The sequence below is a fragment of the Gallus gallus genome, chromosome 35, assembly GCF_016699485.2.
Source record: "Gallus gallus isolate bGalGal1 chromosome 35, bGalGal1.mat.broiler.GRCg7b, whole genome shotgun sequence".
NCBI classification, from domain to species: domain Eukaryota; kingdom Metazoa; phylum Chordata; class Aves; order Galliformes; family Phasianidae; genus Gallus; species Gallus gallus.
Window position 1 is genome coordinate 1,384 of NC_052566.1, and position 26,809 is coordinate 28,192.

At 52.9% G+C, this 26,809-nt stretch overlaps 2 protein-coding genes across 2 annotated transcripts; one reads left to right on the forward strand and one right to left on the reverse strand.

Moving 5' to 3' along the window:
• On the forward strand, positions 1–4,393 carry LOC121108132 (TOX high mobility group box family member 4-like). The gene is made up of 2 exons (XM_040655037.2): positions 1–276; positions 4,157–4,393. The coding sequence occupies exons 1-2, from the start codon at positions 62–64 to the stop codon at positions 4,218–4,220; spliced, it is 279 nt and encodes a 92-aa protein (XP_040510971.1). The 5' UTR covers positions 1–61; the 3' UTR covers positions 4,221–4,393.
• On the reverse strand, positions 4,345–26,672 carry METTL3 (methyltransferase like 3). The gene is made up of 11 exons (XM_040655036.2): positions 26,545–26,672; positions 22,822–23,081; positions 20,461–20,814; positions 16,394–16,569; positions 15,166–15,379; positions 12,004–12,191; positions 10,244–10,282; positions 10,041–10,149; positions 4,993–5,058; positions 4,760–4,872; positions 4,345–4,659 (listed from the first exon to the last, which is right to left on the reverse strand). The coding sequence occupies exons 1-11, from the start codon at positions 26,636–26,638 to the stop codon at positions 4,548–4,550; spliced, it is 1,725 nt and encodes a 574-aa protein (XP_040510970.1). The 5' UTR covers positions 26,639–26,672; the 3' UTR covers positions 4,345–4,547.
• Positions 26,673–26,809: the final 137 nt, after the last annotated feature.

Consider the following 26,809-nt stretch of genomic DNA (forward strand, 5'->3'; position numbering starts at 1 on the left):
CTGGGGTTAAGGCCCCCCCAATGGGGTTCATACGCCCCCAAATGGGGTTAAGACCCCCCAAATGGGGTTAAGGCCCCCCCAAACAGTTCCCAGCCTTAATTTTTTTGGGGGGGGGGTCCTTCAGGTGGCGGTGGAATTGGTGGCCGAATCCCCCCCGGCCCCCCCGGAATCCCCCCGGCCGCGTTGCGTCCGCGTGGGCTGCGACCGCCCGCCCATAGAGAGCAGCGAGTGGGACAGCGAGTACTGCAGCAGCGAGTGCGTCGTCAGGCACTGCCGGTGAGATTGGGGGGGCAACGGGGGGGGTTGGGGGGGGTTTGGGGTCGGGGGGGGGGTGGGGAGGGTGGGGAGGGGGGATTTGGGGGGGAAAAGGGGGATTTGGGGGGGATTTGGGGGGGAAAAGGGGGGAGTTGGGGGGGGAAAAGGGGGTTTGGGGGGGAAAAGGGGGGGGTTCGGGGTCGGGGGGGGGATGGGGAGGGTGGGGAGGGGGGATTTGGGGGGAAAAAGGGGGGGGTTTGGGGGGGAAAGGGGGGGGTTCAGGGTCGGGGGGGGATGGGGAGGGTGGGGAGGGGGGATTTGGGGGGGAAAAGGGGGTTTGGGGGGGAAAGGGGGGGGAAAAGGGGGATATGGGGGAGGATGGGGATGGGAGGATGGGGAGGGGGGTCAGGTGCTGCTGGTGAGATTGGGGGGGCAATGGGGGGGCTGGGGGGAAAAAGGGGGGGTTTGGGGTCGGGGGGGGATGGGGAGGGTGGGGAGGGGGGATTTGGGGGGGAAAAGGGGGATTTGGGGGGAAAAAGGGGGATTTGGGGGGGGAAAAGGGGGTTGGGGGGGGAAAAGGGGGTTTGGGGGGGAAAAGGGGGGGATTTGGGGGGGAAAAGGGGGGGGTTCGGGGTCGGGGGGGGATGGGGAGGGTGGGGAGGGGGGATTTGGGGGGGATTTGGGGGGGAAAAGGGGGGATATGGGGGTGGGGGGGGAGGGAAGGATGGGGAGGGGGGTCAGGTACTGCTGGTGAGATTGGGGGGCAAAGGGGGGGTTGGGGGGGGAAATGGGGGGGTTTGGGGTCGGGGGGGGATGGGGAGGGTGGGGAGGGGGGATTTGGGGGGGAAAAGGGGGATTTGGGGGGGAAGAGGGGGGTTGGGGGTGGGAAAAGGGGGTGGTTGGGGGGGAAGAAGGGGGGGTTTGGGGTCGGGGGGGGTGGGGAGGGTGGGGAGGGGGGATTTGGGGGGTCGGGGGGGGGATGGGGAGGGTGGGGAGGGGGGATTTGGGGGGGAAAAGGGGGGATATGGGGGTGGGGGGGGAGGGAAGAATGGGGAGGGGGGTCAGGCACTGCTGGTGAGATTGGGGGGGCAAAGGGGGGGTTGGGGGGGAAATGGGGGGGTTCGGGGTCGGGGGGGGTGGGGAGGGGGGATTTGGGGGGAAAAGGGGGATTTGGGGGGGATTTGGGGGGATATGGGGGGGAATAGGGGGATTTGCAGGGGAAGAGGGGGGTTTGGGGGGGGAAAAGGGGGATTTGGGGGGGAAAAGGGGGGGGTTCGGGGTCGGGGGGGGGATGGGGAGGGTGGGGAGGGGGGATTTGGGGGGATTTGGGGGGGGGAAGGGGGGATTTGGGGGGGGAAAATGGGGGATATGGGGGTGGGGGGGAGGCTCAGGTACTGCTGGTGAGAATGGGGGGGCAAAGGGGGGATTTTGGGGGGAAAATGGGCGGGTTTGGGGTCGGGGGGGGTGGGGAGGGTGGGGAGGGGGGATTTGGGGGGGGAAAGGGGGGATATGGGGGTGGGGGGGGGAGGGAAGGATGGGGAGGGGAGGCCAGGCACTGCTGGTGAGGTTGGGGGGGGGAATGGGGGGGATTGGGAGGTAATAGGGGGGTTGGGGGGGAAATGGGGGGGTTTGGGGTCAGGGGGGGATGGGGAGGGTGGGGAGGGGGGATTTGGGGGGGAAAGGGGGATTTGGGGGGGAAGAGGGGGGTTGGGGGGGAAAATGGGGGGGTTTGGGGTCGGGGGGGGTGGGGAGGGGGGATTTGGGGGGGATTTGGGGGTGAAAAGGGGGATTTGGGGGGGAAAAGGGGGGGTTGGGGGGGAAAAGGGGGGGTAAAGGGGGGATATGGGGGTGGGGGGGGATGGGAGGATGGGGAGGGGGGTCAGGCACTGCTGGTGAGATTGGGGGGAGGAATGGGGGGGATTGGGAGGTAATGGGGGGGTTGGGGGGGAAAAAGGGGGATTTGGGGGGGAAAAGGGGGGGGTTTGGGGTCGGGAGGGGGGATTTGTGGGGAAAAAGGGGGATTTGGGGTGGGAAAAGGGGGGGGTTGGGGTGGGAGGATGGGGAGGGGGGTCAGGCGCTGCTGGTGAGATTGGGGGGGCAAAGGGGGGGTTTGGGGGGGAAAATGGGGGGGTTCGGGGTCGGGGGGGGTGGGGAGAGGGGATTTGGGGACCTAAAAGTGGAGGAATTTATCCTAAAATCCCACTTAGAAACCCCTTAAATGACCCCAAACATCAATGGAATGCCATAAAATGGCGAACAGACCCAAAAGCGGAGGAATTTACCCCAAAAATGTCCCTTCAAAACCCCCCAAATGACCCCAAACTTTAATGGAACACCATAAAATGGCGGACAGACCCCAAACCAGAAGAGTTTACCCCAAAATCCCCCTTTGAAACCCCCCAAAAGACCCCAAAATCCCCCCAAATGACCCCAAACTTTAACGGAATACCAAAAAATGGACAACAGACCCAAAAGCGGAGGAATTTACCCCAAAATCTCCCTTTGAAACCCCCCAAGAGACCCCAAAATCCCCCCAAATGACCCCAAACCTTCACGGAATGCCACAAAATGGCGGACAGACCCCAAACCAGAAGAGTTTACCCCAAAATCTCCTTTTGAAACCCCCCAGAAGACCCCAAAATCCCCCCAAATGACCCCAAACTTTAACGGAATGCTAAAAAACGGACTACAGACCCAAAACCGGAGGAATTCACCCCAAAATCTCCCTTTGAAACCCCCCAAAATCCCCCCAAATGACCCCAAACCTTCACGGAATGCCAAAAAATGGACGACAGACCCAAAACCGGAGGAATTCACCCCAAAATTCCCCTCTGAAATCCCCAAATGACCCCAGATCTTCATGGAATGCCATAAAATGGCGAACAGTCCCAAAAACGGAGAAATTTACCCCAAAATTTCCCTTCAAAACCCCCCAAAAGACCCCAAAATCCCCCCAAATGACCCCAAACCTTCATGGAATGCCACAAAATGGCGGACAGACCCCAAACCAGAAGAGTTTACCCCAAAATCTCCCTTTGAAACCCCCCAAAAGACCCCGAAATCCCCCCAAATGACCCCAAACTTTAATGGAACGCCATAAAATGGCGGACAGACCCAAACCCAGAAGAATTTACCCCAAGATTTCCCTTCAAAACCCCTCAAAAGACCCCAAAATCCCCCCAAATGACCCCAAACTTTAACGGAATACCAAAAAACGGACGACAGACCCAAAACCGGAGGAATTCACCCCAAAATTCCCCTCTGAAATCCCCAAATGACCCCAAATCTTCATGGAATGCCATAAAACGGCGGACAGACCCAAAACCAGAAGAATTTACCCCAAAATCTCCCTTTGAAACCCCCCAAAAGACCCCAAAATCCCCCCAAATGACCCCAAACCTTCACGGAATGCCATAAAATGGCGGACAGACCCAAAACTGGAGGAATTCACCCCAAAATCTCCCTTTGAAACCCCCCAAAAGACCCCAAACCTTCACGGAATGCCACAAAATGGCGGACAGACCCAAAACCAGAAGAGTTTACCCCAAAATCTCCCTTCAAAACCCCCCAAAAGACCCCAAAATCCCCCCAAATGACCCCAGACTTTAACGGAATACCAAAAAATGGACAACAGACCCAAAACCGGACTAATTTACCCCAAAAATCTCCCTTTGAAACCCCCCAAAAGACCCCAAAATCCCCCCAAATGACCCCAAACTTTAACGGAATACCAAAAAATGGACAACAGACCCAAAACCGGAGAAATTTACCCCAAATCTCCCTTTGAAACCCCCCAAAAGACCCCAAAATCCCCCCAAATGACCCCAAACTTTAACGGAATGCCAAAAAATGGACAACAGACCCAAAACCGGAGGAATTTACCCCAAAAAATGTCTTGCAGGGACGTCTTCCTGGCCTGGTTGGCCGCCCGCAACGCCAACAACAACGTCGTTTTCGTCAAATAACACCGAATTCACCCCAAAATTCGCCTCTTTCGCCCCCTCCTTCCCCCCCTTCCCACCCCCCGTTCCATTTTTGGGGCAAATCGGAGCGATTTCCGTTCAAAACAAACCAAAAAAAACCAACGGAAAAAGAGCAAATTTGGGTCATTTCTATTAAAATCCAACCGAAAAAAAAAGGCTTCGCGTCGTCATTGGCCCTCAAGTTGAGCGTTTTTAGTGCTTTTTTACCCCAAAAAGCGGCTGGGAAATGTCTTTTTTTTGACGGTGGGGAGGAGGGGGGGTTAAAATAATCATTTTTAGGTCGTTTGCCCCAAAACGGTGAGGTTAAAATTACATATTTTTGGGTTTGGAGATGATCCCATCCGGGTAGTGCTGCTTAAACTGCGCCACCACGTCGGGGTCCAGGAGGTGGATCCCATCCAATTGGTTGCCTAAAGTGATCCTGAAAGGGGGGAAAATAAGTCAAAAATGGGTGAAAATAGGGAAAATAGTGATTTTTGGTATATGGGGGGTTTTAGACCCGAAAATGGGGGTTTTTGTACCAATTTGGTTGGACGTTGTGGGGTCGGCCGAAGAGTTCGATCTTCCGCGTGCCGGGGGAGAGGCGTTCGATCATCCCGTAGATCTCGTCGGGTTTGTGGCTGGTGGAGCGAACCTTTTTGGGGTGAAAAAAGGGGATTTTGGGGGGGGGGTCACGGGTCGGGTGGGGGGGAGGAAATGGGGGGGTGAGGGAGGCGGTTTTGGGGTGAAAAAGGAGAGATTTGGGGGCGCTGACCTCGGCCACGATGACGTCGCAGTCGAGGCCGCGGTTGAAGCCTTGCGGGTTGCCCTTCACGCCGACCTGGTTTTGGGGTGAAAAGAGGGGGTTTTGGGGTCATCTGAGCGGGGCGGCGGGGGGGCTTTTGGGTCGTTTTGGGGTATCTTGGGGAACCTTGATGAGCTTTGGGGCCTCAGTGGGGTTTTGGTGCCATCTCGTTGAGTTTTGGGGTCTCAATGGGCTTTTTGGGGTCACCCCGTTGACTTCAGGAGTCTCAGTTGGGTTTTTGGGGTCACCATGATGAGTTCTGGGGTCTCAATGGGGTTTCGGGGTCACCCTGTTGACTTTGGGGTCTCAGTGGGGTTTTGGTGCCATCTTATTGAGTTTTGGGGTCTCAATGGGCTTTTTGAGGTCACCCCGTTGACTTTCGGGGTCTCAGTGGGGTTTTGGTGCCATCTCGTTGAGTTTTGGGGTCTCAATGGGGTTTTGGGGTCACCCTGTTGACTTTTAGGGTCTCGGGGGGGTTTTGGGGGTCACCCTGTTGACTTTTGGGGTCTCAGTGGGGTTTTTGGGGTCACCATGATGAGTTTTGGGGTCTCAATGGGGTTTTTGAGGTCACCCCCTTGACTTTCGGGGTCTCAGTGGGGTTTTGGTGCCATCTCATTGAGTTTTGGGGTCTCAATGGGGATTTTGGGGTCACCTTGTTGACTTTTAGGGTCTCGGGGGGGTTTTGGGGGTCACCTGTTGACTTTTGGGGTCTCAATGGCGTTTTTGAGGTCACCCCGTTGACTTTTGGGGTCTCAGTGGGGTTTTGGTGCCATCTCGTTGAGTTTTGGGGTCTCAATGGGGATTTTGGGGTCACCCTGTTGACTTCTGGGGTCTCAATGGGGTTTTCGGGGTCACCCTGTTGACTTCTGGGGTCTCAATGGGGTTTTGGGGTCACCCTGTTGACTTCTGGGGTCTCAGTGGGGTTTTGGTCTCATCTCCCTGGGTCTCAATGGGGTTTTTGGGGTCACCTGTTGACTTTTGGGGTCTTAGTGGGGTTTTGGGGTCACCCTGCTGACTTTTAGGGTCTCAGTCGGGTTTTGGTGCCATCTCATTGAGTTTTGGGGTCTCAATGGGGATTTTGGGGTCACCTTGTTGACTTTTAGGGTCTCGGGGGGGTTTTGGGGGTCACCCTGTTGACTTTTGGGGTCTCAGTGGGGTTTTTGGGGTCACCATGATGAGTTTTGGGGTCTCAATGGGGTTTTTGAGGTCACCCCCTTGACTTTCGGGGTCTCAGTGGGGTTTTGGTGCCATCTCATTGAGTTTTGGGGTCTCAATGGGGATTTTGGGGTCACCTTGTTGACTTTTAGGGTCTCGGGGGGGTTTTTGGGGGTCACCCTGTTGACTTCTGGGGTCTCAATGGCGTTTTTGAGGTCACCCCGTTGACTTTTGGGGTCTCAGTGGGGTTTTGGTGCCATCTTATTGAGTTTTGGGGTCTCAATGGGCTTTTTGAGGTCACCCCGTTGACTTTCGGGGTCTCAGTGGGGTTTTGGTGCCATCTCGTTGAGTTTTGGGGTCTCAATGGGGTTTTGGGGTCACCCTGTTGACTTTTAGGGTCTCGGGGGGGTTTTGGGGGTCACCCTGTTGACTTTTGGGGTCTCAGTGGGGTTTTTGGGGTCACCATGATGAGTTTTGGGGTCTCAATGGGGTTTTTTGAGGTCACCCCCTTGACTTTCGGGGTCTCAGTGGGGTTTTGGTGCCATCTCATTGAGTTTTGGGGTCTCAATGGGGATTTTGGGGTCACCTTGTTGACTTTTAGGGTCTCGGGGGGGTTTTGGGGGTCACCTGTTGACTTTTGGGGTCTCAATGGCGTTTTTGAGGTCACCCCATTGACTTTTGGGGTCTCAGTGGGGTTTTGGTGCCATCTCGTTGAGTTTTGGGGTCTCAATGGGGATTTTGGGGTCACCCTGTTGACTTCTGGGGTCTCAATGGGGTTTTCGGGGTCACCCTGTTGACTTCTGGGGTCTCAATGGGGTTTTGGGGTCACCCTGTTGACTTCTGGGGTCTCAGTGGGGTTTTGGTCTCATCTCCCTGGGTCTCAATGGGGTTTTTGGGGTCACCTGTTGACTTTTGGGGTCTTAGTGGGGTTTTGGGGTCACCCTGCTGACTTTTAGGGTCTCAGTCGGGTTTTGGTGCCATCTCATTGAGTTTTGGGGTCTCAATGGGGATTTTGGGGTCACCTTGTTGACTTTTAGGGTCTCGGGGGGGTTTTGGGGGTCACCCTGTTGACTTTTGGGGTCTCAGTGGGGTTTTTGGGGTCACCATGATGAGTTTTGGGGTCTCAATGGGGTTTTTGAGGTCACCCCCTTGACTTTCGGGGTCTCAGTGGGGTTTTGGTGCCATCTCATTGAGTTTTGGGGTCTCAATGGGGATTTTGGGGTCACCTTGTTGACTTTTAGGGTCTCGGGGGGGTTTTGGGGGTCACCCTGTTGACTTTTGGGGTCTCAATGGCGTTTTTGAGGTCACCCCGTTGACTTTTGGGGTCTCAGTGGGGTTTTGGTGCCATCTCGTTGAGTTTTGGGGTCTCAATGGGGATTTTGGGGTCACCCTGTTGACTTCTGGGGTCTCAATGGGGTTTTCGGGGTCACCCTGTTGACTTCTGGGGTCTCAATGGGGTTTTGGGGTCACCCTGTTGACTTCTGGGGTCTCAGTGGGGTTTTGGTCTCATCTCCCTGGGTCTCAATGGGGTTTTTGGGGTCACCTGTTGACTTTTGGGGTCTTAATGGGGTTTTGGGGTCACCCTGCTGACTTTTAGGGTCTCAGTCGGGTTTTGGTGCCATCTCATTGAGTTTTGGGGTCTCAATGGGGATTTTGGGGTCACCTTGTTGACTTTTAGGGTCTCGGGGGGGGTTTTTTGGGGTCACCCTGTTGACTTTTGGGGTCTCAGTGGGGTTTTTGGGGTCACCATGATGAGTTTTGGGGTCTCAATGGGGTTTTTGAGGTCACCCCGTTGACTTTCAGGGTCTCAGTGGGGTTTTGGTGCCATCTCATTGAGTTTTGGGGTCTCAATGGGGATTTTGGGGTCACCTTGTTGACTTTTAGGGTCTCGGGGGGGTTTTGGGGGTCACCCTGTTGACTTCTGGGGTCTCAATGGGGTTTTGGGGTCACCCTGTTGACTTCTGGGGTCTCAGTGGGGTTTTGGTCTCATCTCCCTGGGTCTCAATGGGGTTTTTGGGGTCACCTGTTGACTTTTGGGGTCTCAGTGGGGTTTTTGGGGTCACCATGATGAGTTCTGGAGTCTCAATGGGGTTTCGGGGTCACCCTGTTGACTTCTGGGGTCTCAACGGGGTTTTGGGGTCACCCCGTTGACTTTTGGGGTCTCAGTGGGGTTTTGGTGCCATCTCGTTGAGTTTTGGGGTCTCAATGGGGTTTTGGGGTCACCCTGTTGCCTTTTGGGGTCTCAATGGGGTTTTTGGGGTCACCCTGTTGACTTTTTGGGGTCTCAATGGGGTTTTTAGGGTCACCCTGTTGACTTTTGGGGTCTCAGTGAGGTTTTGTTGCCATCTCATTGGGTCTCAATGGGGTTTTTGGGGTCACCTGTTGACTTTTGGGGTCTTAATGGGGTTTTGGGGTCACCCTGCTGACTTTTAGGGTCTCAGTCGGGTTTTGGTGCCATCTCATTGAGTTTTGGGGTCTCAATGGGGATTTTGGGGTCACCTTGTTGACTTTTAGGGTCTCAGTGGGGTTTTTGGGGTCACCCTGTTGACTTTTGGGGTCTCAGTGGGGTTTTTGGGGTCACCATGATGAGTTTTGGGGTCTCAATGGGGTTTTTGAGGTCACCCCGTTGACTTTCAGGGTCTCAGTGGGGTTTTGGTGCCATCTCATTGAGTTTTGGGGTCTCAATGGGGATTTTGGGGTCACCTTGTTGACTTTTAGGGTCTCGGGGGGGTTTTGGGGGTCACCCTGTTGACTTCTGGGGTCTCAATGGGGTTTTGGGGTCACCCTGTTGACTTCTGGGGTCTCAGTGGGGTTTTGGTCTCATCTCCCTGGGTCTCAATGGGGTTTTTGGGGTCACCTGTTGACTTTTGGGGTCTTAGTGGGCTTTTGGGGTCACCCTGCTGACTTTTAGGGTCTCAGTCGGGTTTTGGTGCCATCTCATTGAGTTTTGAGGTCTCAATGGGGATTTTGGGGTCACCTTGTTGACTTTTAGGGTCTCGGGGGGGTTTTGGGGGTCACCCTGTTGACTTTTGGGGTCTCAACGGGGTTTTGGGGTCACCATGATGACTTTTGGGGTCTCAATGGGGTTTTTGAGGTCACCCCCTTGACTTTCGGGGTCTCAGTGGGGTTTTGGTGCCATCTCGTTGAGTTTTGGGGTCTCAATGGGGATTTTGGGGTCACCTTGTTGACTTTTAGGGTCTCGGGGGGGTTTTGGGGGTCACCCTGTTGACTTTTGGGGTCTCAGTGGGGTTTTTGGGGTCACCATGATGAGTTTTGGGGTCTCAATGGTGTTTTTGAGGTCACCCCCTTGACTTTCGGGGTCTCAGTGGGGTTTTGGTGCCATCTCATTGAGTTTTGGGGTCTCAATGGGGATTTTGGGGTCACCTTGTTGACTTTTAGGGTCTCGGGGGGGTTTTGGGGGTCACCCTGTTGACTTTTGGGGTCTCAGTGGGGTTTTTGGGGTCACCATGATGAGTTTTGGGGTCTCAATGGGGTTTTTGAGGTCACCCCCTTGACTTTCGGGGTCTCAGTGGGGTTTTGGTGCCATCTCATTGAGTTTTGGGGTCTCAATGGGGATTTTGGGGTCACCTTGTTGACTTTTAGGGTCTCGGGGGGGTTTTGGGGGTCACCCTGTTGACTTTTGGGGTCTCAGTGGGGTTTTTGGGGTCACCATGATGAGTTTTGGGGTCTCAATGGGGTTTTGTTGCCACCTCATTGAGTTCCGGGGCCTCGCTGAGGTTTCCTTGTCGCGCTGTTGGATTTTGGGGTCACCGGGCCCCCGGATGACCCCCAGGATGAGACCTTATTGTCTCGGGGTCTCATTTTGGGGTTGGTTTTAGGGTGGTTTTGGGGCCGCCCCATACCAGGCAGTGTTCCTTGCCGTGGTTGAGCCAATGGCCGGTGCGTCCCGTGCGGATGATGCGCTGCAGTTGGTTGGTTTTCACCCAGATGATCTCATCCACGCGTTCGTAGCTGGCGGGACGGATGTGGGGCGGATGTGGGGCGGATGTGGGGTGGATGTGGGGTGACAGTGGGGTGACAGTGGGGTGACAGTGGGGTGACTCACCCCCAAAGGTTCAGGCATTCCCGTCCCAACTCCATGGCTCTGTGGGGAGGGGATAATTGAGGGACGTCGGGATGGGGAGGGGACAATGGGGGGACGTTGGGAGGTGGTTATGGGGGGACATTGGGATGTGGTTATGGGGGGACATTGGGGGGACACTGGGAGGTGGTTATGGGGGGACATTGGGGGGACATTGGGAGGTGGTTATGGGGGGACATCGGGATGTGGTTATGGGGGGACATTGGGGGGACATTGGGAGGTGGTTATGGGGGGACATCGGGACGTGGAGGTGACAATGGGGGGACAATGGGGGGACATTGGGATGTGGTTATGGGGGGACAATGGGGGGACATCGGGAGGTGGTTATGGGGGGACATCGGGATGTGGTTATGGGGGGACATTGGGGGGACATCGGGACGTGGAGGTGACAATGGGGGGACAATGGGGGGACATTGGGAGGTGGTTATGGGGGGACATTGGGATGTGGAGGTGGTTATGGGGGGACAATGGGATGTGATTATGGGGGGACATTGGGATGGGGAGGTGACAATGGGGGACATTGGGATGTGGAGGTGACAATGGGGGGACATTGGGATGTGATTATGGGGGGACATTGGGATGGGGAGGTGACAATGGGGGGACATTGGGGGACATTGGGATGTGATTATGGGGGGACATCGGGATGTGATTATGGGGGGACATTGGGACGGGGAGGTGACAATGGGGGGACAACCAAAAGGACACCAAGGAGGACAAAGAGGGGACAACCAAACGGGCCACCAAAGAGGGGACGACCAATGGGGCCACCAATGGGGCCACCAAAGAGGGGACAACCAACGGGGCCACCAAAGAGGGGACAACCAATGGGGCCACCAAAGAGGGGACCACCAATGGGGCCACCAAAGAGGCCACCAAAGAGGGGACAACCAACGGGGCCACCAAAGAGGGGACCACCAACGGGGCCACCAAAGGGGCCACCAACGGGGGGACAACCAATGGGGCCACCAAAGAGGGGACAACCAAAGGGGCCACCAATGGGACCACCAAAGAGGGGACCACCAATGGGGCCACCAAAGAGGGGACCACCAAAGAGGGGACCACCAATGGGACCACCAAAGAGGGGACCACCAATGGGGCCACCAAAGAGGGGACAACCAACGGGGCCACCAAAGAGGGGACAACCAACGGGGCCACCAAAGAGGGGACCACCAATGGGGCCACCAAAGAGGGGACCACCAATGGGGACAACCAACGGGGCCACCAAAGAGGGGACAACCAACGGGGCCACCAACGGGGCCACCAAAGAGGGGACAACCAATGGGGCCACCAAAGAGGGGACAACCAAAGGGGCCACCAATGGGACCACCAATGGGGCCACCAAAGAGGGGACCACCAATGGGGCAACCAATGGGGCCACCAAAGAGGGGACAACCAATGGGGCCACCAACAGGGCCATCAAAGAGGGGACAACCAATGGGGCAGCCAACGGGGCCACCAAAGAGGGGACCACCAACGGGGCCACCAAAGAGGGGACAACCAACGGGGGGGCAACCAATGGGGCCACCAAAGAGGGGACAACCAACGGGGCCACAGAAGGCCACCCCGGAGGTCCACCACCAACCAACGAAGGTCTCAACCAAGGAAGGTGCCAACAGGTCGAGGTGGGGACAACGCAGGTGACAACATGGCGGGAGGGGGGTGGGTGGGGACAACCAAGGAAGGTGACAACAAGGGGAGGGGGACATCAACCCGGGGGGGCTCACCTGCCGGTGACCCAGAGGAAGAGGAAGCCTTCGTCCTGCAGGACGGGGATGTTGAGGCGCCTCATCTCGTCGTCGGTCAGCGTGCCGTAGGGCAGCTCCATGTGGATGTCCCATGGAGGGTCCGCCATCACCACGGCGAACTTACCCAGGATGCTGACGTCCAGGTAACGGATGTCACAGCAGATCCACTGTCACCGGGAGAGGAGGGGTTGGGGGGGGACAGAAGGTGGGGGGGGAGGTCCACGTTGGGTGAGGGAAGCCCCCCCGATGGAGGTCCGTCAGCGATACGGAGGGGACTTAGCTTTGGGGTGAAGGACACGGGGATGGAGGAGGTCCCTTGTGGGGGTTGGTACTTATGGGGGTGAGGAACGTCGCAATGGAGGTCCACCATCGTGGTGGATCCTATTTGGGGTGAGGAATGTCCCAGTGGAGGTCCACCATCATGGTGGATCCTATTTGGGGTGAGGAACGTCTCAATGGAGGCCCACCATGGTGGTGGATCTAATTGGGGATGAGGAACGTCCCAATGGAGGTCCATCATCGTGGTGGATCCCATTTGGGGTGAAGGATAACACAATGGAGGTCCACCATCATGGTGGATCCTATTTGGGGTGAAGGATAACACAATGGAGGTCCACCATCATGGTGGATCCTATTTGGGGTGAAGGATAACCCAATGAAGGTCCACCATCGTGATAGAACCTGTCTGGGGTGAAGGACATCGTAATGGAGGTCCACCATCATGGTGGATCCTATTTGGGGTGAAGGACACGGGGATGGAAGAGGTCCCTTGTGGGGGTTGGTACTTATGGGGGTGAGGAACGTCCCAGTGGAGGTCCACCATCGTGGTGGATCCTATTTGGGGTGAGGAACATCCCAGTGGAGGTCCACCATCATGGTGGATCCTATTTGGGGTGAGGAACGTCTCAATGGAGGCCCACCATCGTGGTGGATCCCATTTGGGGTGAAGGAAATCGTAATGGAGGTCCACCATCATGGTCGATCCTATTTGGGGTGAGGAACGTCTCAATGGAGGCCCACCATGGTGGTGGATCTAATAGGGGATGAGGAACGTCCCAATGGAGGTCCACCATCGTGGTGGATCCCATTTGGGGTGAAGGATAACCCAATGAAGGTCCACCATCGTGATAGAACCTGTCTGGGGTGAAGGACATCGTAATGGAGGTCCACCATCATGGTGGATCCTATTTGGGGTGAAGGACACGGGGATGGAAGAGGTCCCTTGTGGGGGTTGGTACTTATGGGGGTGAGGAACGTCCCAGTGGAGGTCCACCATCGTGGTGGATCCTATTTGGGGTGAGGAACGTCCCAGTGGAGGTCCACCATCGTGGTGGATCCTATTTGGGGTGAAGGATAACACAATGGAGGTCCACCATCATGGTGGATCCTATTTGGGGTGAGGAACGTCTCAATGGAGGCCCACCATGGTGGTGGATCTAATTGGGGATGAGGAATGTCCCAGTGGAGGTCCACCATGGTGGTGGATCCTATTTGGGGTGAAGGACACGGTGATGGAGGAGGTCCCTTGTGGGGGTTGGTACTTATGGGGGTGAGGAACGTCGCAATGGAGGTCCACCATCGTGGTGGATCCTATTTGGGGTGAAGGATAACACAATGGAGGTCCACCATCATGGTCGATCCTATTTGGGGTGAGGAACGTCTCAATGGAGGCCCACCATCGTGGTGGATCTAATTGGGATGAGGAACGTCCCAATGGAGGTCCACCATCATGGTGGATCCTATTTGGGGTGAAGGACATCGTAATGGAGGTCCACCATCGTGGTGGATCCTATTTGGGGTGAAGGATAACACAATGGAGGTCCACCATCATGGTTGATCCTATTTGGGGTGAGGAACGTCTCAATGGAGGCCCACCATGGTGGTGGATCTAATAGGGGATGAGGAACGTCCCAATGGAGGTCCACCATCGTGGTGGATCCTATTTGGGGTGAAGAACGTCCCAGTGGAGGTCCACCATCATGGTGGATCCTATTTGGGGTGAAGGATAACACAATGAAGGTCCACCATCGTGATAGAACCTGTCTGGGGTGAAGGACATCGTAATGGAGGTCCACCATCATGGTGGATCCTATTTGGGGTGAAGGACACGGGGATGGAGGAGGTCACTTGTGGGGGTTGGTACTTATGGGGGTGAGGAACGTCGCAATGGAGGTCCACCATCGTGGTGGATCCTATTTGGGGTGAAGGATAACACAATGGAGGTCCACCATCATGGTCGATCCTATTTGGGGTGAGGAACGTCTCAATGGAGGCCCACCATCGTGGTGGATCTAATTGGGGATGAGGAACGTCCCAATGGAGGTCCACCATCATGGTGGATCCTATTTGGGGTGAAGGATAACACAGTGGAGGTCCACCATCATGGTGGATCCTATTTGGGGTGAAGGATAACACAATGGAGGTCCACCATCATGGTGGATCCTATTTGGGGTGAGGAACGTCCCAAAGGAGGCCCACCATGGTGGTGGATCAATTTTGGGGTCAAGAACATCCCATGGAGGCCCACCATGGTGGTGGACCCATTTTGGGGTCAAGAACATCCCAATGGAGGCCCACCATGGCGGTGGATTAATTTTGGGGTGAAGAACAACCCAATGGAGGTCTACCACGGTGGTGGATCAATTTTGGGGTGCAGAACATCCCAATGAATGTCCACCATGGTAGTAGATCCTATTTGGGGTGCGGAACATCCCAATGGAGGCCCACCATGGTGGTGGATCAATTTTGGGGTCAAGGATGTCCCTGTGGAGGATCACCATCATGGTGAATCCTAGTTGGGGTGATGAACATCCCAATGGAGCCCCACCATTGTGGTGGAATAATTTTGGGGTCAAGGATGTCCCAGTGGAGGCCCACCATGGTGGTGGACCCATTTTGGGGTCAAGAACATCCCATGGAGGCCCACCATGGTGGTGGACCCATTTTGGGGTCAAGAACATCCCAATGGAGGCCCACCATGGCGGTGGATCAATTTTGGGGTCAAGAACATCCCAATGGAGGCCCACCATGGTGGTAGATCAATTTTGGGGTCAAGAACATCCCAATGGAGGTCTACCACGGTGGTGGATCAATTTTGGGGTGCAGAACAACCCAGTGGAGGCCCAGCATGGCAAAGCTCACCTGGGGAGGGAACAGGCGGTCGGCCCCGGCGTCGGGCTGTGGCCTGGCCAGCTCCTGGCCGTGCTCGCGGCCCGGTGGCGCGGTGGCCTCGCCGGTCGGCTCGGTGCAAGCGTCGATCTCATAGTGGACGTATTTGCAGGTGTCCATGTGGAAGCAGGTGTTGAGGAAGGAGCAATCGCCCAGGGATTCGTCCGTGTGCTTGTTGATGATGCGCCTGATGGAGGGGGGGAAGTGGAGGAAGAAAGGGAAGGGGAAGGAAAGGAGGGAAAAGGGAAAGGAGAAAGGGAAGAAAGAGAAAGGAAGAAGGGAGAAAAAAGGGAAGAGGGAAAGGAAGGAGGGAAAGGAAGGAGGGAGAATAAAGGGAAGAGGGAAAGGAAGGAGGGAAAGGAAGGAGGGAGAATAAAGGGAAGAGGGAAAGGAAAGAGGGAAAGGAAAGAGGGAAAAAAAGAAAGGAGAAGAAAAAAGAATAAAGAGAGAAAAAAAAGGGGGGGCATAAAAAGGAAGAAAAAAAAGGAAAAAAGAAAAGAAAAAGGGAAAAAGAAAAAAGGAAAAAGGAAAAAAAGGAAAGAAAAATTTAAAAAAAGAAAAAGAGAAAGAGAAAGATTTTTAAAAAAGGAATAAAAGAAGGAAAAAAGAAAAAAAAGAAAAAAGTTAAAAAGGAAAGAAAGAAAAAAGAAATTAAAAAAACAAAAAAGGAAAAAGGAAAAAAGGAAAAAGAAAGAAAAAAGAATAAAAGAAAAAAGAAAAAAAATGGAAAAAGGGAAAAGGAAAAATGAAAAAGGAAAAAGGAAAGAAAAAAAAGGCAAGAAAGAAAAAAAGGAAAGGAAAAAAAGGAAAGGAAAAAAAAGGAAAAAAGAAAAGGAAAAAAAGAAAAGGAAAAAAAGGGAAAAAAGAAAAGGGAAAAAAGAAAAGGGAAAAAAGAAAAGGGAAAAAAGAAAAGGGAAAAAAGAAAAGGGAAAAAAGAAAAGGGAAAAAAGAAAAGGGAAAAAAGAAAAGGGAAAAAAGAAAAGGGAAAAAAGAAAAGGGAAAAAAGAAAAGGGAAAAAAGAAAAGGGAAAAAGGGAAAAAGAAAAGGGAAAAAGGAAAAAAGGAAAGGGAAAAAGAAAAGGAAAAAAAGAAAAGGAAAAAAGAAAAGGAAAAAAGAAAAGAAAAAGCAGAAGTGTTTTGGGGGTCATTTTCGAGCCGCCCCATTTTGGGTCGAAAGAAGTGGATTTTGGGTCCATCCTCACCGGAAGTGCAGCTTCCTGCAGGGCCGGTCGGCTCCGGTGGCTTTGATGCACTCCTCTTTGGTCCCGTGGTCGCAGAATTCCTGCACCTGGGCCCGGCCCCGCGACCGGAACTTCTCCACGATGGATTGCTCCTTGGCCGTGGTGGTGTTGAGCAGCTCCAGGATCTCCTGGCTCACCTGGGGATTGAATTTGGGGTGAATCCGACCGGTTTTGGGGCTCTTCGGGAGGGATCTCATAGACCTCCGCTCTGGTCGTGACCCGTTTTTGTTTGGATTGGGGGCTTAACGGTGTTTGTTTGTTGGTAGGGACATGGAAACCCCAAAGCGTTGGTGTCCCCGATCCTATTACTAACATTTTGTTCCCCAAATCCCCCAAAAACGAAAAAAATCCCCAAATCTCAAGAATATTCCCCGTTTTTTCTATGTAGAACCACAATAACCCCAAAGCTTTGGTGTCCCCGATCCTATTACCAACATTTTGTACCCCAAATCCCAACAATTGCAGAAAATCCCCCAAAATTCCCCAAATCCAAAGAATTTTCCCCATTTTTCTATATAGAATCACAACAACCCCAAAGCGTTGGTGTCCCCGATCCTATTAGCAACATTTTGTTCCCCAAATCCCCCAAAAACGAAAAAAATCCCCAAATACCAAGAATATTCCCCGTTTTTTCTATGTAGAACCACAATAACCCCAAAGCTTTGGTGTCCCCGATCCTATTACCAACATTTTGTTCCCCAAATCCCCCAAAAACCAAAAAAAATCCCCAAATCCCAAGAATATTCCCCATTTTTTCTACGTAGGACCACAACAACCCCAAAGCGTTGGTATCCCCGATCCTATTACCAACATTTTGTACCCCAAATCCCAAAAATTGCAGAAAATCCCCCAAAATTCCCCAAATCCCAAGAATTTTCCCCATTTTTCTATATAGAATCACAACAACCCCAAAGCGTTGGTGTCCCCGATCCTATTACTAACATTTTGTTCCCAAAATCCCCAAAAACGAAAAAAATCCCCAAATACCAAGAATATTCCCCGTTTTTTCTATGTAGAACCACAATAACCCCAAAGCTTTGGTGTCCCCGATCCTATTACCAACATTTTGTTCCCCAAATCCCCCAAAAACCAAAAAAAATCCCCAAATCCCAAGAATATTCCCCATTTTTTCTACGTAGGACCACAACAACCCCAAAGCGTTGGTATCCCCGATCCTATTACCAACATTTTGTACCCCAAATCCCAAAAATTGCAGAAAATCCCCCAAAATTCCCCAAATCCCAAGAATTTTCCCCATTTTTCTATATAGAATCACAACAACCCCAAAGCGTTGGTGTCCCCGATCCTATTACTAACATTTTGTTCCCAAAATCCCCAAAAACGAAAAAAATCCCCAAATACCAAGAATATTCCCCGTTTTTTCTATGTAGAACCACAATAACCCCAAAGCTTTGGTGTCCTCGATCCTATTACCAACATTTTGTTCCCCAAATCCCCCAAAAACGAAAAAAATCCCCAAATCCCAAGAATATTCCCCATTTTTTCTACGTAGGACCACAACAACCCCAAAGCGTTGGTGTCCCCGATCCTATTACTAACATTTTGTTCCCAAAATCCCCCAAAAATGAAAAAAATCCCCAAATACCAAGAATATTCCCCGTTTTTTCTATGTAGAACCACAATAACCCCAAGGCTTTGGTGTCCCCGATCCCATTACCATCATTTTGTTCCCAAAATCCCCCCAAAATCCCCAAATCCCAAGAATTTTCCCCATTTTCTCTTCGTACTACCACGACAAACCCAACTCTATGACATCCCCAACCCTAATAAAAACAGATTTTTCCCAAATCTTCCATTTTTCCCCATTTTTTTCTTGGTAGAACATCCCAATGGAGGTCCACCATTGTGGCGGATCCATTTTGGGGTCAAGAACATCCCAATGGAGATCCACCATTGTGGTGGATCCATTTTGGGGTCAAGAACATCCCAATGGTGATCCACCACCGTGGCGGATCCATTCTGGGGGACAAGAACATCCCAGTGGAGATCCACCACCGTGGCAGATCCTATTTGGGGTCAAGAACATCCCAGTGGAGATCCACCACCGTGGCAGATCCTATTTGGGGTCAAGAACATCCCAATGTAGATCCACCACCATGGCGGATCCATTTTGGGGTCAAGAACATCCCAATGGAGATCCACCACCATGGCAGATCCATTTTGGGGTCAAGAACATCCCAATGGAGATCAACCATTGTGGTGGATCCATTTTGGGGTCAAGAACATCCCAATGGAGATCCACCATTGTGGCGGATCCTATTTGGGGTCAAGAACATCCTAGTGGAGACCCACCACTGTGGTGGATCCTATTTGGGGTCAAGAACATCCCAATGGAGGTCCACCACCATGGCGGATCCATTTTGGGGTCAAGAACATCCCAGTGGAGATCCACCACCGTGGCAGATCCTATTTGGGGTCAAGAACATCCCAATGTAGATCCACCACCATGGCGGATCCATTTTGGGGTCAAGAACATCCCAATGGTGATCCACCACCATGGCGGATCCATTTTGGGGTCAAGAACATCCCAATGGAGATCCACCATTGTGGCGGATCCATTATGGGGTCAAGAACATCCTAGTGGAGACCCACCACTGTGGTGGATCCTATTTGGGGTCAAGAACATCCCAATGGAGGTCCACCACCGTGGCGGATCCATTTTGGGGTCAAGAACATCCCAATGGAGATCCACCATTGTGGTGGATCCTATTTGGGTCAAGAACATCCCAATGTAGATCCACCACCATGGCGGATCCATTTTGGGGTCAAGAACATCCCAATGGAGATCCACCACCATGGCAGATCCATTTTGGGGTCAAGAACATCCCAATGGAGATCAACCATTGTGGTGGATCCATTTTGGGGTCAAGAACATCCCAATGGAGATCCACCACCATGGCACATCCATTTTGGGGTCAAGAACATCCTAGTGGAGACCCACCACTGTGGTGGATCCTATTTGGGGTCAAGAACATCCCAATGGAGATCCACCATTGTGGTGGATCCATTTTGGGGTGAAGAACATCCCAATGGAGGTCCACCATTGTGGCGGATCCATTTTGGGGTCAAGAACATCCCAATGGAGGTCCACCATGGTGGCAGATTCATTTTGGGTTGAAGAACATTCCAATGGAGGTCCACCATTGTGGTGGATCCATTTTGGGGTCAAGAACATCCCAATGGAGATCCACGACCATGGCAGATCCTATTTGGGGTGCAGAACATCCCAATGGAGATCCACCACCATGGCACATCCATTTTGGGGTCAAGAACATCCTAGTGGAGACCCACCACTGTGGTGGATCCTATTTGGGGTCAAGAACATCCCAATGGAGGTCCACCACGACGGATCCATTTTGGGGTCAAGAACATCCCAATGGAGATCCACCATTGTGGTGGATCCATTTTGGGGTGAAGAACATCCCAATGGAGGTCCACCATTGTGGCGGATCCATTTTGGGTTGAAGAACATCCCAATGGAGATCCACCACCATGGCACATCCTATTTGGGGTCAAGAACATCCCAATGGAGGTCCACCATGGTGGTGGATCCATTTTGGGGTGCAGAACATCCCAATGGAGATCCACCACCATGGCGGATCCATTTTGGGGTCAAGAACATCCCAATGGTGATCCACCACCATGGCGGATCCATTTTGGGGTCAAGAACATTCCAATGGAGGTCCACCACCGTGGCGGATCCATTTGGGGGGACAAGAACATCCCAGTGGAGATCCACCACCATGGCAGATCCTATTTGGGGTGAAGAACATCCCAATGGAGATCCACCTCCATGGCAGATCCTATTTGGGGTGAAGAACATCCCAATGGAGATCCACCATTGTGGCGGATCCATTTTGGGGTCAAGACCGTCTTCGTTGCCCCCAACCCTTTTTCATAGCCATTTCCCCCCAAATTTCAGCTTCTCTCCCGATATCCTCACCAAAACCCACCCCCACCCCCACCCCCCCCAACCCCTTCCATTTTTTTCGGGTCCGGAATCGCACTTTTTTGCTCTGCTGCTCCTTGGTGGACTGCTGGCTGAGCAGACTCTCGATCTCCAGGTCCACGTCGGACGCCTGCTTACGGGATTTCTTCACCATCTCCTTCCCCGTTTCGGCGCCGGCCGAGCCGACGCCGCCGGGGTTGTCCTGCTCTGCCCGCCGTTTCCTCCCGGTGACGTCGGCGTCGCCGTCACCGCCGCGTTCGGCGCCCGTCATGGCCGCCAGTTTGGAGTGGTCGGCGTAGGTGACGATGGTGGGACCTTCGGCCAGCAGCCCCCGGCGCACCTCGATCAGCTCCTGAGCGGCGAACTTCTGGAGGAGGCTCTCCACCATGCGCTGCGTCGCCGGCGTTTCGGGCTGGGGGAGGAGATTTGGGGGTCATTTGGGGTCTTCTCGGAGAGATTCTGGGTCGATTTTGCCCTTTCTCGGAGAGATTTGGGTCAACGCGGGTCAATCTGGGATCTTTTCGGAGAGATTTGGGTCAACTTGGGTTGATTTTGCCCTTTCTTGAAGAGATTTGGGTCAACTTGGGTCAATTTTGCCCTTTCTTGAAGAGATTTGGGTCAACTTGGGTCAATTTTGCCCTTTCCTGGAGAGATTTGGGTCAACTTGGGTCATTTGGGCCCTTCTTGGAGAGATTTGGGTCAACGTGGGTCAATTTGGGCCCTTCTCGGAGAGATTTTGGGTCAATTTTGCCCTTTCTTGGAGAAATTTGGGTCAACTCAGATCGATTTGGGCCCTTCCTGGAAAGACTTGGGTCTACTTGAGTTGATTTTGCCCTTTCTCTGAGAAATTTGGGTCATATTGGGTCAATTTTGCCCATTCTCTGAGAGATTTGGGTCAATGTGGGACAATTTGGGCCTTTCTCTGAGAGATTTGGGTCAACTTGGGTTGATATTGCTCTTTCTTGGAGAGATTTGGGTCAACTTGGGTCGATTTCACCCTTTCTCGGAGAGATTTGGGTCAACGCGGGTCAATCTGGGATCTTTTCGGAGAGATTTGGGTCAACTTGGGTTGATTTTGCCCTTTCTTGAAGAGATTTGGGTCAACTTGGGTCAATTTTGCCCTTTCTTGAAGAGATTTGGGTCAACTTGGGTCAATTTTGCCCTTTCCTGGAGAGATTTGGGTCAACTTGGGTCATTTGGGCCCTTCTTGGAGAGATTTGGGTCAACGTGGGTCAATTTGGGCCCTTCTCGGAGAGATTTGGGTCATCTTGGGTCGATTTTGCCCTTCCCTGGAGAGATCTGGATCTACTTGGGTTGATTTTGCCCTTTCTTGGAGAGATTTGGGTCAACTCAGACCGATTTGGGCCCTTCCTGGAAAGACTTGGGTCTACTTGGGTTGATTTTGCCCTTTCTCTGAGAAATTTGGGTCATATTGGGTCAATTCTGCCCTTTCTCTGAGAGATTTGGGTCAATGTGGGACAATTTGGGCCTTTCTCTGAGAGATTTGGGTCAACTTGGGTTGATATTGCCCTTTCTTGGAGAGATTTGGGTCAACTTGGGTCGATTTCACCCTTTCTCTGAGAGATTTGGGTCAACGCGGGTCAATTTGGGATCTTTTCGGAGAGATTTGGGTCATCTTGGGTTGATTTTGCACTTTCCTGGAGAGATTTGGGTCAACTTGGGTCATTTGGGCCCTTCTTGGAGAGATTTGGGTCTACTTGGGTTGATTTTGCCCTTCCTTGGAAAGATTTGGTTCAACTTATGTCAATTTGGGTCAGTTTGGGCCTTTCTTGGAGAATTTCAGGTCTACTTGGGTCGATTTTGCCCTTTCTCGGAGAGATTTGGGTCAACTCAGATCAATTTGGGCCCTTCTTGGAAATATTTGGGTCAACTCGGATCAATTTGGGCCCTTCTTGGAGAGATTTGGGTCATCTTGGGTCGATTTTGCCCTTCCCTGGAGAGATTTGGGTCTACTTGGGTTGATTTTGCCCTTTCTTGGAGAGATTTGGGTCAACGTGGGTCAATTTGGGATCTTCTCGGAGAGATTTGGGTCAACTTGGGTCGATTTTGCCCTTTCTTGGAGAGATTTTGGGTCGATTTGGGTCAATTTTGCCCTTTCTTGGAGAGATTTGGGTCAACTTGGGTCAATTCGGGCCCTTCTCGGAGATATTTTGGGTCAACATGGACCAATTTGGGCCCTTTTAGGAGAGATTTGGGTCAATTTGGGCCCTTCTCGTAGAGATTCGGGTCAACTTGGACCAATCTGGGCCCTTCTTGGAGACATTTGGGTCAACTTGGGTCAATTTTGCCCTTTCTTGGAGAGATTTGGGTCAACTTCTGGGGGGGGCTCCCGCTGTTCCCAGACCCCTCCCACCTTTTTTTTGGGGGGGGGGAAGAAGGGGGCGGGCCCCCCACTCACCGTATCGATGGCCCCCCGGATTGCTCCGGCATCGGTGGGCAAAGGGAGGGCGACGTCGGCGAGGTGAAGCAGCAACCGACGCTCCAAGGCCGGGTCGGGGGCCAATTCCGGACCCCCCCCATCCGTAGAGGGGTTGGCAGAGCCCCCCCCGACCCCCCCAGGTGTGGGGATGGAGCTTCCCACGGAACCGGGGGGGAGGAAAGGGGGTGGGTGGGTGGGGAGGGGAGGGGGGGGCTGAGAGGGGTCGGTGTGTCGGGGGTCTGGGGTGGGGGGAAGAGGTCAGGTGAGCGTGAAGTTAGACTGTCCCCCCCTCCCCCCCCCCCCCAAATTTAGGGTTCCTGAGCCCAAAATATAGGATTTCCACCTGTAAATATACAGGGGGACCCAAAATGTGGGATTCCGACCCCAAAATGTGGGATTCTGATCCCAAAATGTGGGATTCCGACCCACAGTATTTGTATGGGAAACTCAAAATATGAGGTTCTGACCCCAAAATGTAGAAGGAGACCCCCAAACTATGGGGTTTCCACCCCAAAATATACAGGGGGACCCAAAATGTGGGATTCCGACCCCAAAATGTGGGATTCCGACCCACAGTATTTGTATGGGAAACTCAAAATATGAGGTTCTGACCCCAAAATGTAGAAGGAGACCCCCAAACTATGGGGTTCCCACCCCAAAATATACAGGGGGACCCAAAATGTGGGATTCCGACCCCAAAATGTGGGATTCCGACCCACAGTATTTGTATGGGAAACTCAAAATATGAGGTTCTGACCCCAAAATGTAGAAGGAGACCCCCAAACTATGGGGTTCCCACCCCAAAATATACAGGGGGACCCAAAATGTGGGATTCCGACCCCAAAATGTGGGATTCTGACCCACAGTATTTGTATGGGAAACTCAAAATATGAGGTTCTGACCCCAAAATGTAGAAGGAGACCCCCAAACTATGGGGTTCCCACCCCAAAATATACAGGGGGACCCAAAATGTGGGATTCCGACCCACAGTATTTGTATGGGAAACTCAAAATATGAGGTTCTGACCCCAAAATGTAGAAGGAGACCCCCAAACTATGGGGTTCCCACCCCAAAATATACAGGGGGACCCAAAATGTGGGATTCCGACCCCAAAATGTGGGATTCCGACCACCATTATTTGTATGGGAAACTCAAAATATGAGGTTCTGACCCCAAAATGTAGAAGGAGACCCCCAAACTATGGGGTTCCCACCCCAAAATATACAGGGGGACCCAAAATGTGGGATTCCGACCCCAAAATGTGGGATTCCGACCCACAGTATTTGTATGGGAAACTCAAAATATGAGGTTCTGACCCCAAAATGTAGAAGGAGACCCCCAAACTATGGGGTTCCCACCCCAAAATATACAGGGGGACCCAAAATATGGGATCACGACCCCAAAATGTGGGATTCCGACCCACAGTATTTGTATGGGAAACTCAAAATATGAAGTTCTGACCCCAAAATGTAGAAGGAGACCCCCAAACTATGGGGTTCCCACCCCAAAATATACAGGGGGACCCCAAAATATGGGATCACAACCCCAAAAGATGGGTTTCCAACCCAAAAGTATACATATAGGACCCCCAAATATGGGACCCCCCCTTCAAATAAATATGGGATCCCCATAATATATATATGACTACTTTAAAACCAACCCAAACCACTCAGAATAACCCCAAACACCTCAAATTGCCCCAAAGTCCCCTCAGATTCCACCCAAAATCCCCCCAAAACCCTTTTAAGTACCACAGATCTCAACCAAAACACTCCAAACCTCCCCAAAATCCACCAATTCACCCCAAAATCCCTCAAATTCACCCCAAAATCCCCCCAGAACCCTCCTAAATACCTCACATCGCGCACAAAACACCCCAAAACCCCCCAAAATTCATCGTATTACCCCACGATCCCTCAGTTTTCCCCAAAATCCCCTCGGATAGCCCCAAAATACCACAGATTCACCCCAAAATCCCCTCAGAACCCTTCCAAATACCTCCAGTTTCACCCCAAACACCCCAAACCTCCCCAGAATCCCTCAGATTCACCCCAAAATCCCTCAGGATTCCCCAAATCCCCTCAGTTTCCCCCAAAATCCGACAGATTTCTCCCCAAATCCCACAGATTCCACCCAAAACCCTTTTAAGTATCACAGATCTCACCCAAAACACTCCAAACCTCCCCAAAATCCATCAATTCACCCCAAAATCCCTCAAATTCACCCCAAAATCCCCTCAGAACCCTTCCAAATACCTCCAGTTTCACCCCAAACACCCCAAACCTCCCCCAAATCCCTCAGATTCCCCCCAAAATCCCTCAGGATTCCCCAAATCCCCTCAGCTTCCCCCAAAATCCCACAGATTTCTCCCCAAATCCCACAGATCCACCCCAAAATCCCTCAGGATTCCCCAAATCCCCTCAGCTTTCCCCAAAATCCCACAGATTTCTCTCCAAATCCCACAGATTTCTCCCCAAATCCCACAGATTCCCCCCAGAATCCTTCAGGATTCCCCAAATTCCCTCAGCTTCCCCCAAAATCCCACAGATTTCTCCCCAAATCCCACAGATTCCACCCAAAACCCTTTTAAGTATCACAGATCTCACCCAAAACACCCCAAACTTCCCCAAAAATCCATCAATTCACCCCAAAATCCCTCAAATTCACCCCCAAATCCCCTCAGAACCCTTCCAAATACCTCCAATTTCACCCCAAACACCCCAAACCTCCTCAAACCCCTCAGATTCCCCAAATCCCCTCAGCTTCCCCCAAAATCCCACGTTTTCTCTCCAAATCCCACAGATTTCTCCCCAAATCCCACAGATTCCCCCCAGAATCCTTCAGGATTCCCCAAATCCCCTCAGCTTCCCCCAAAATCCCACAGATTTCTCCCCAAATCCCACAGATTTCTCCCCAAATCCCACAGATTCCCCCCAGAATCCTTCAGGATCCCCCAAATTCCCTCAGCTTCCCCCAAAATCCCACAGATTACTCCCCAAATCCCACAGATTCCCCACAAATCCCACAGATTTCTCCCCAAATCCCTCAAGATCCCCCAAATCCCCTCAGCTTCCCCCAAAATCCCACAGATTTCTCCCCAAATCCCACAGATTTCTCCCAAATCCCACAGATTCCCCCCAAATCCCACAGATTTCTCCCCAAATCCCTCAAGATCCCCCAATTTCCCTCAGCTTCCCCCAAAATCCCACAGATTTCTCCCCAAATCCCACAGATTCCCCCCCAAATCCTCCAGGATTACCCAAATCCCCTCAGCTTCCCCCAAAATCCCACAGATTCCCCCCAAAATCCTTCAGGATCCCCCAAATTCCCTCAGCTTCCCCCCAAATCCCAGATTCCCCCCAAATCCCACAGATTCCCCCCAAAATCCCTCAGGATTCCCCAAATACCCTCAGCTTCCCCCAAAATCCCACAGATTTCTCCCCAAATCCCACAGATTTCTCCCCAAATCCCTCAAGATCCCCCAAATTCCCTCAGCTTCCCCCAAAATCCCACAGATTTCTCCCCCAAATCCTTCAGATTCCCCCCAAAATCCCTCACCCCCCCCCCCCCCCCCCCCCCCCCCCCCCCCCCCCCCCCCCAAAACCCCTCAGGCTCCTCCCTATCGCCCCAGGCCCCAAAACCCCTCAGATTCACCCCAAAAATCCCCAAAACCCCTCGATTTCATCCCAAAATGTCCCTCACCGAGCGGGTCCTGCTTCCTCCGCCGCTGCAGCCGCTCCCGCAGCGAATCCAACTGCTTCTTATGGGCCTGGATGGAGCTCCAGGTGTCCGACATGGCCGACCCCCCCCCGTAACCCCCTCAGAGCCCCTTCCCGCTCCCCGACCCGCTTCCGGCCCCCGCCGGATATCCTCGAAACCACTTCCGCCATCTTGACTACTGGCAGCGCCCTTTTAATTCTCCGTCCCGCCCCGCCCTCCTCCCTCCGCCATGTTGGTTATGGGCACG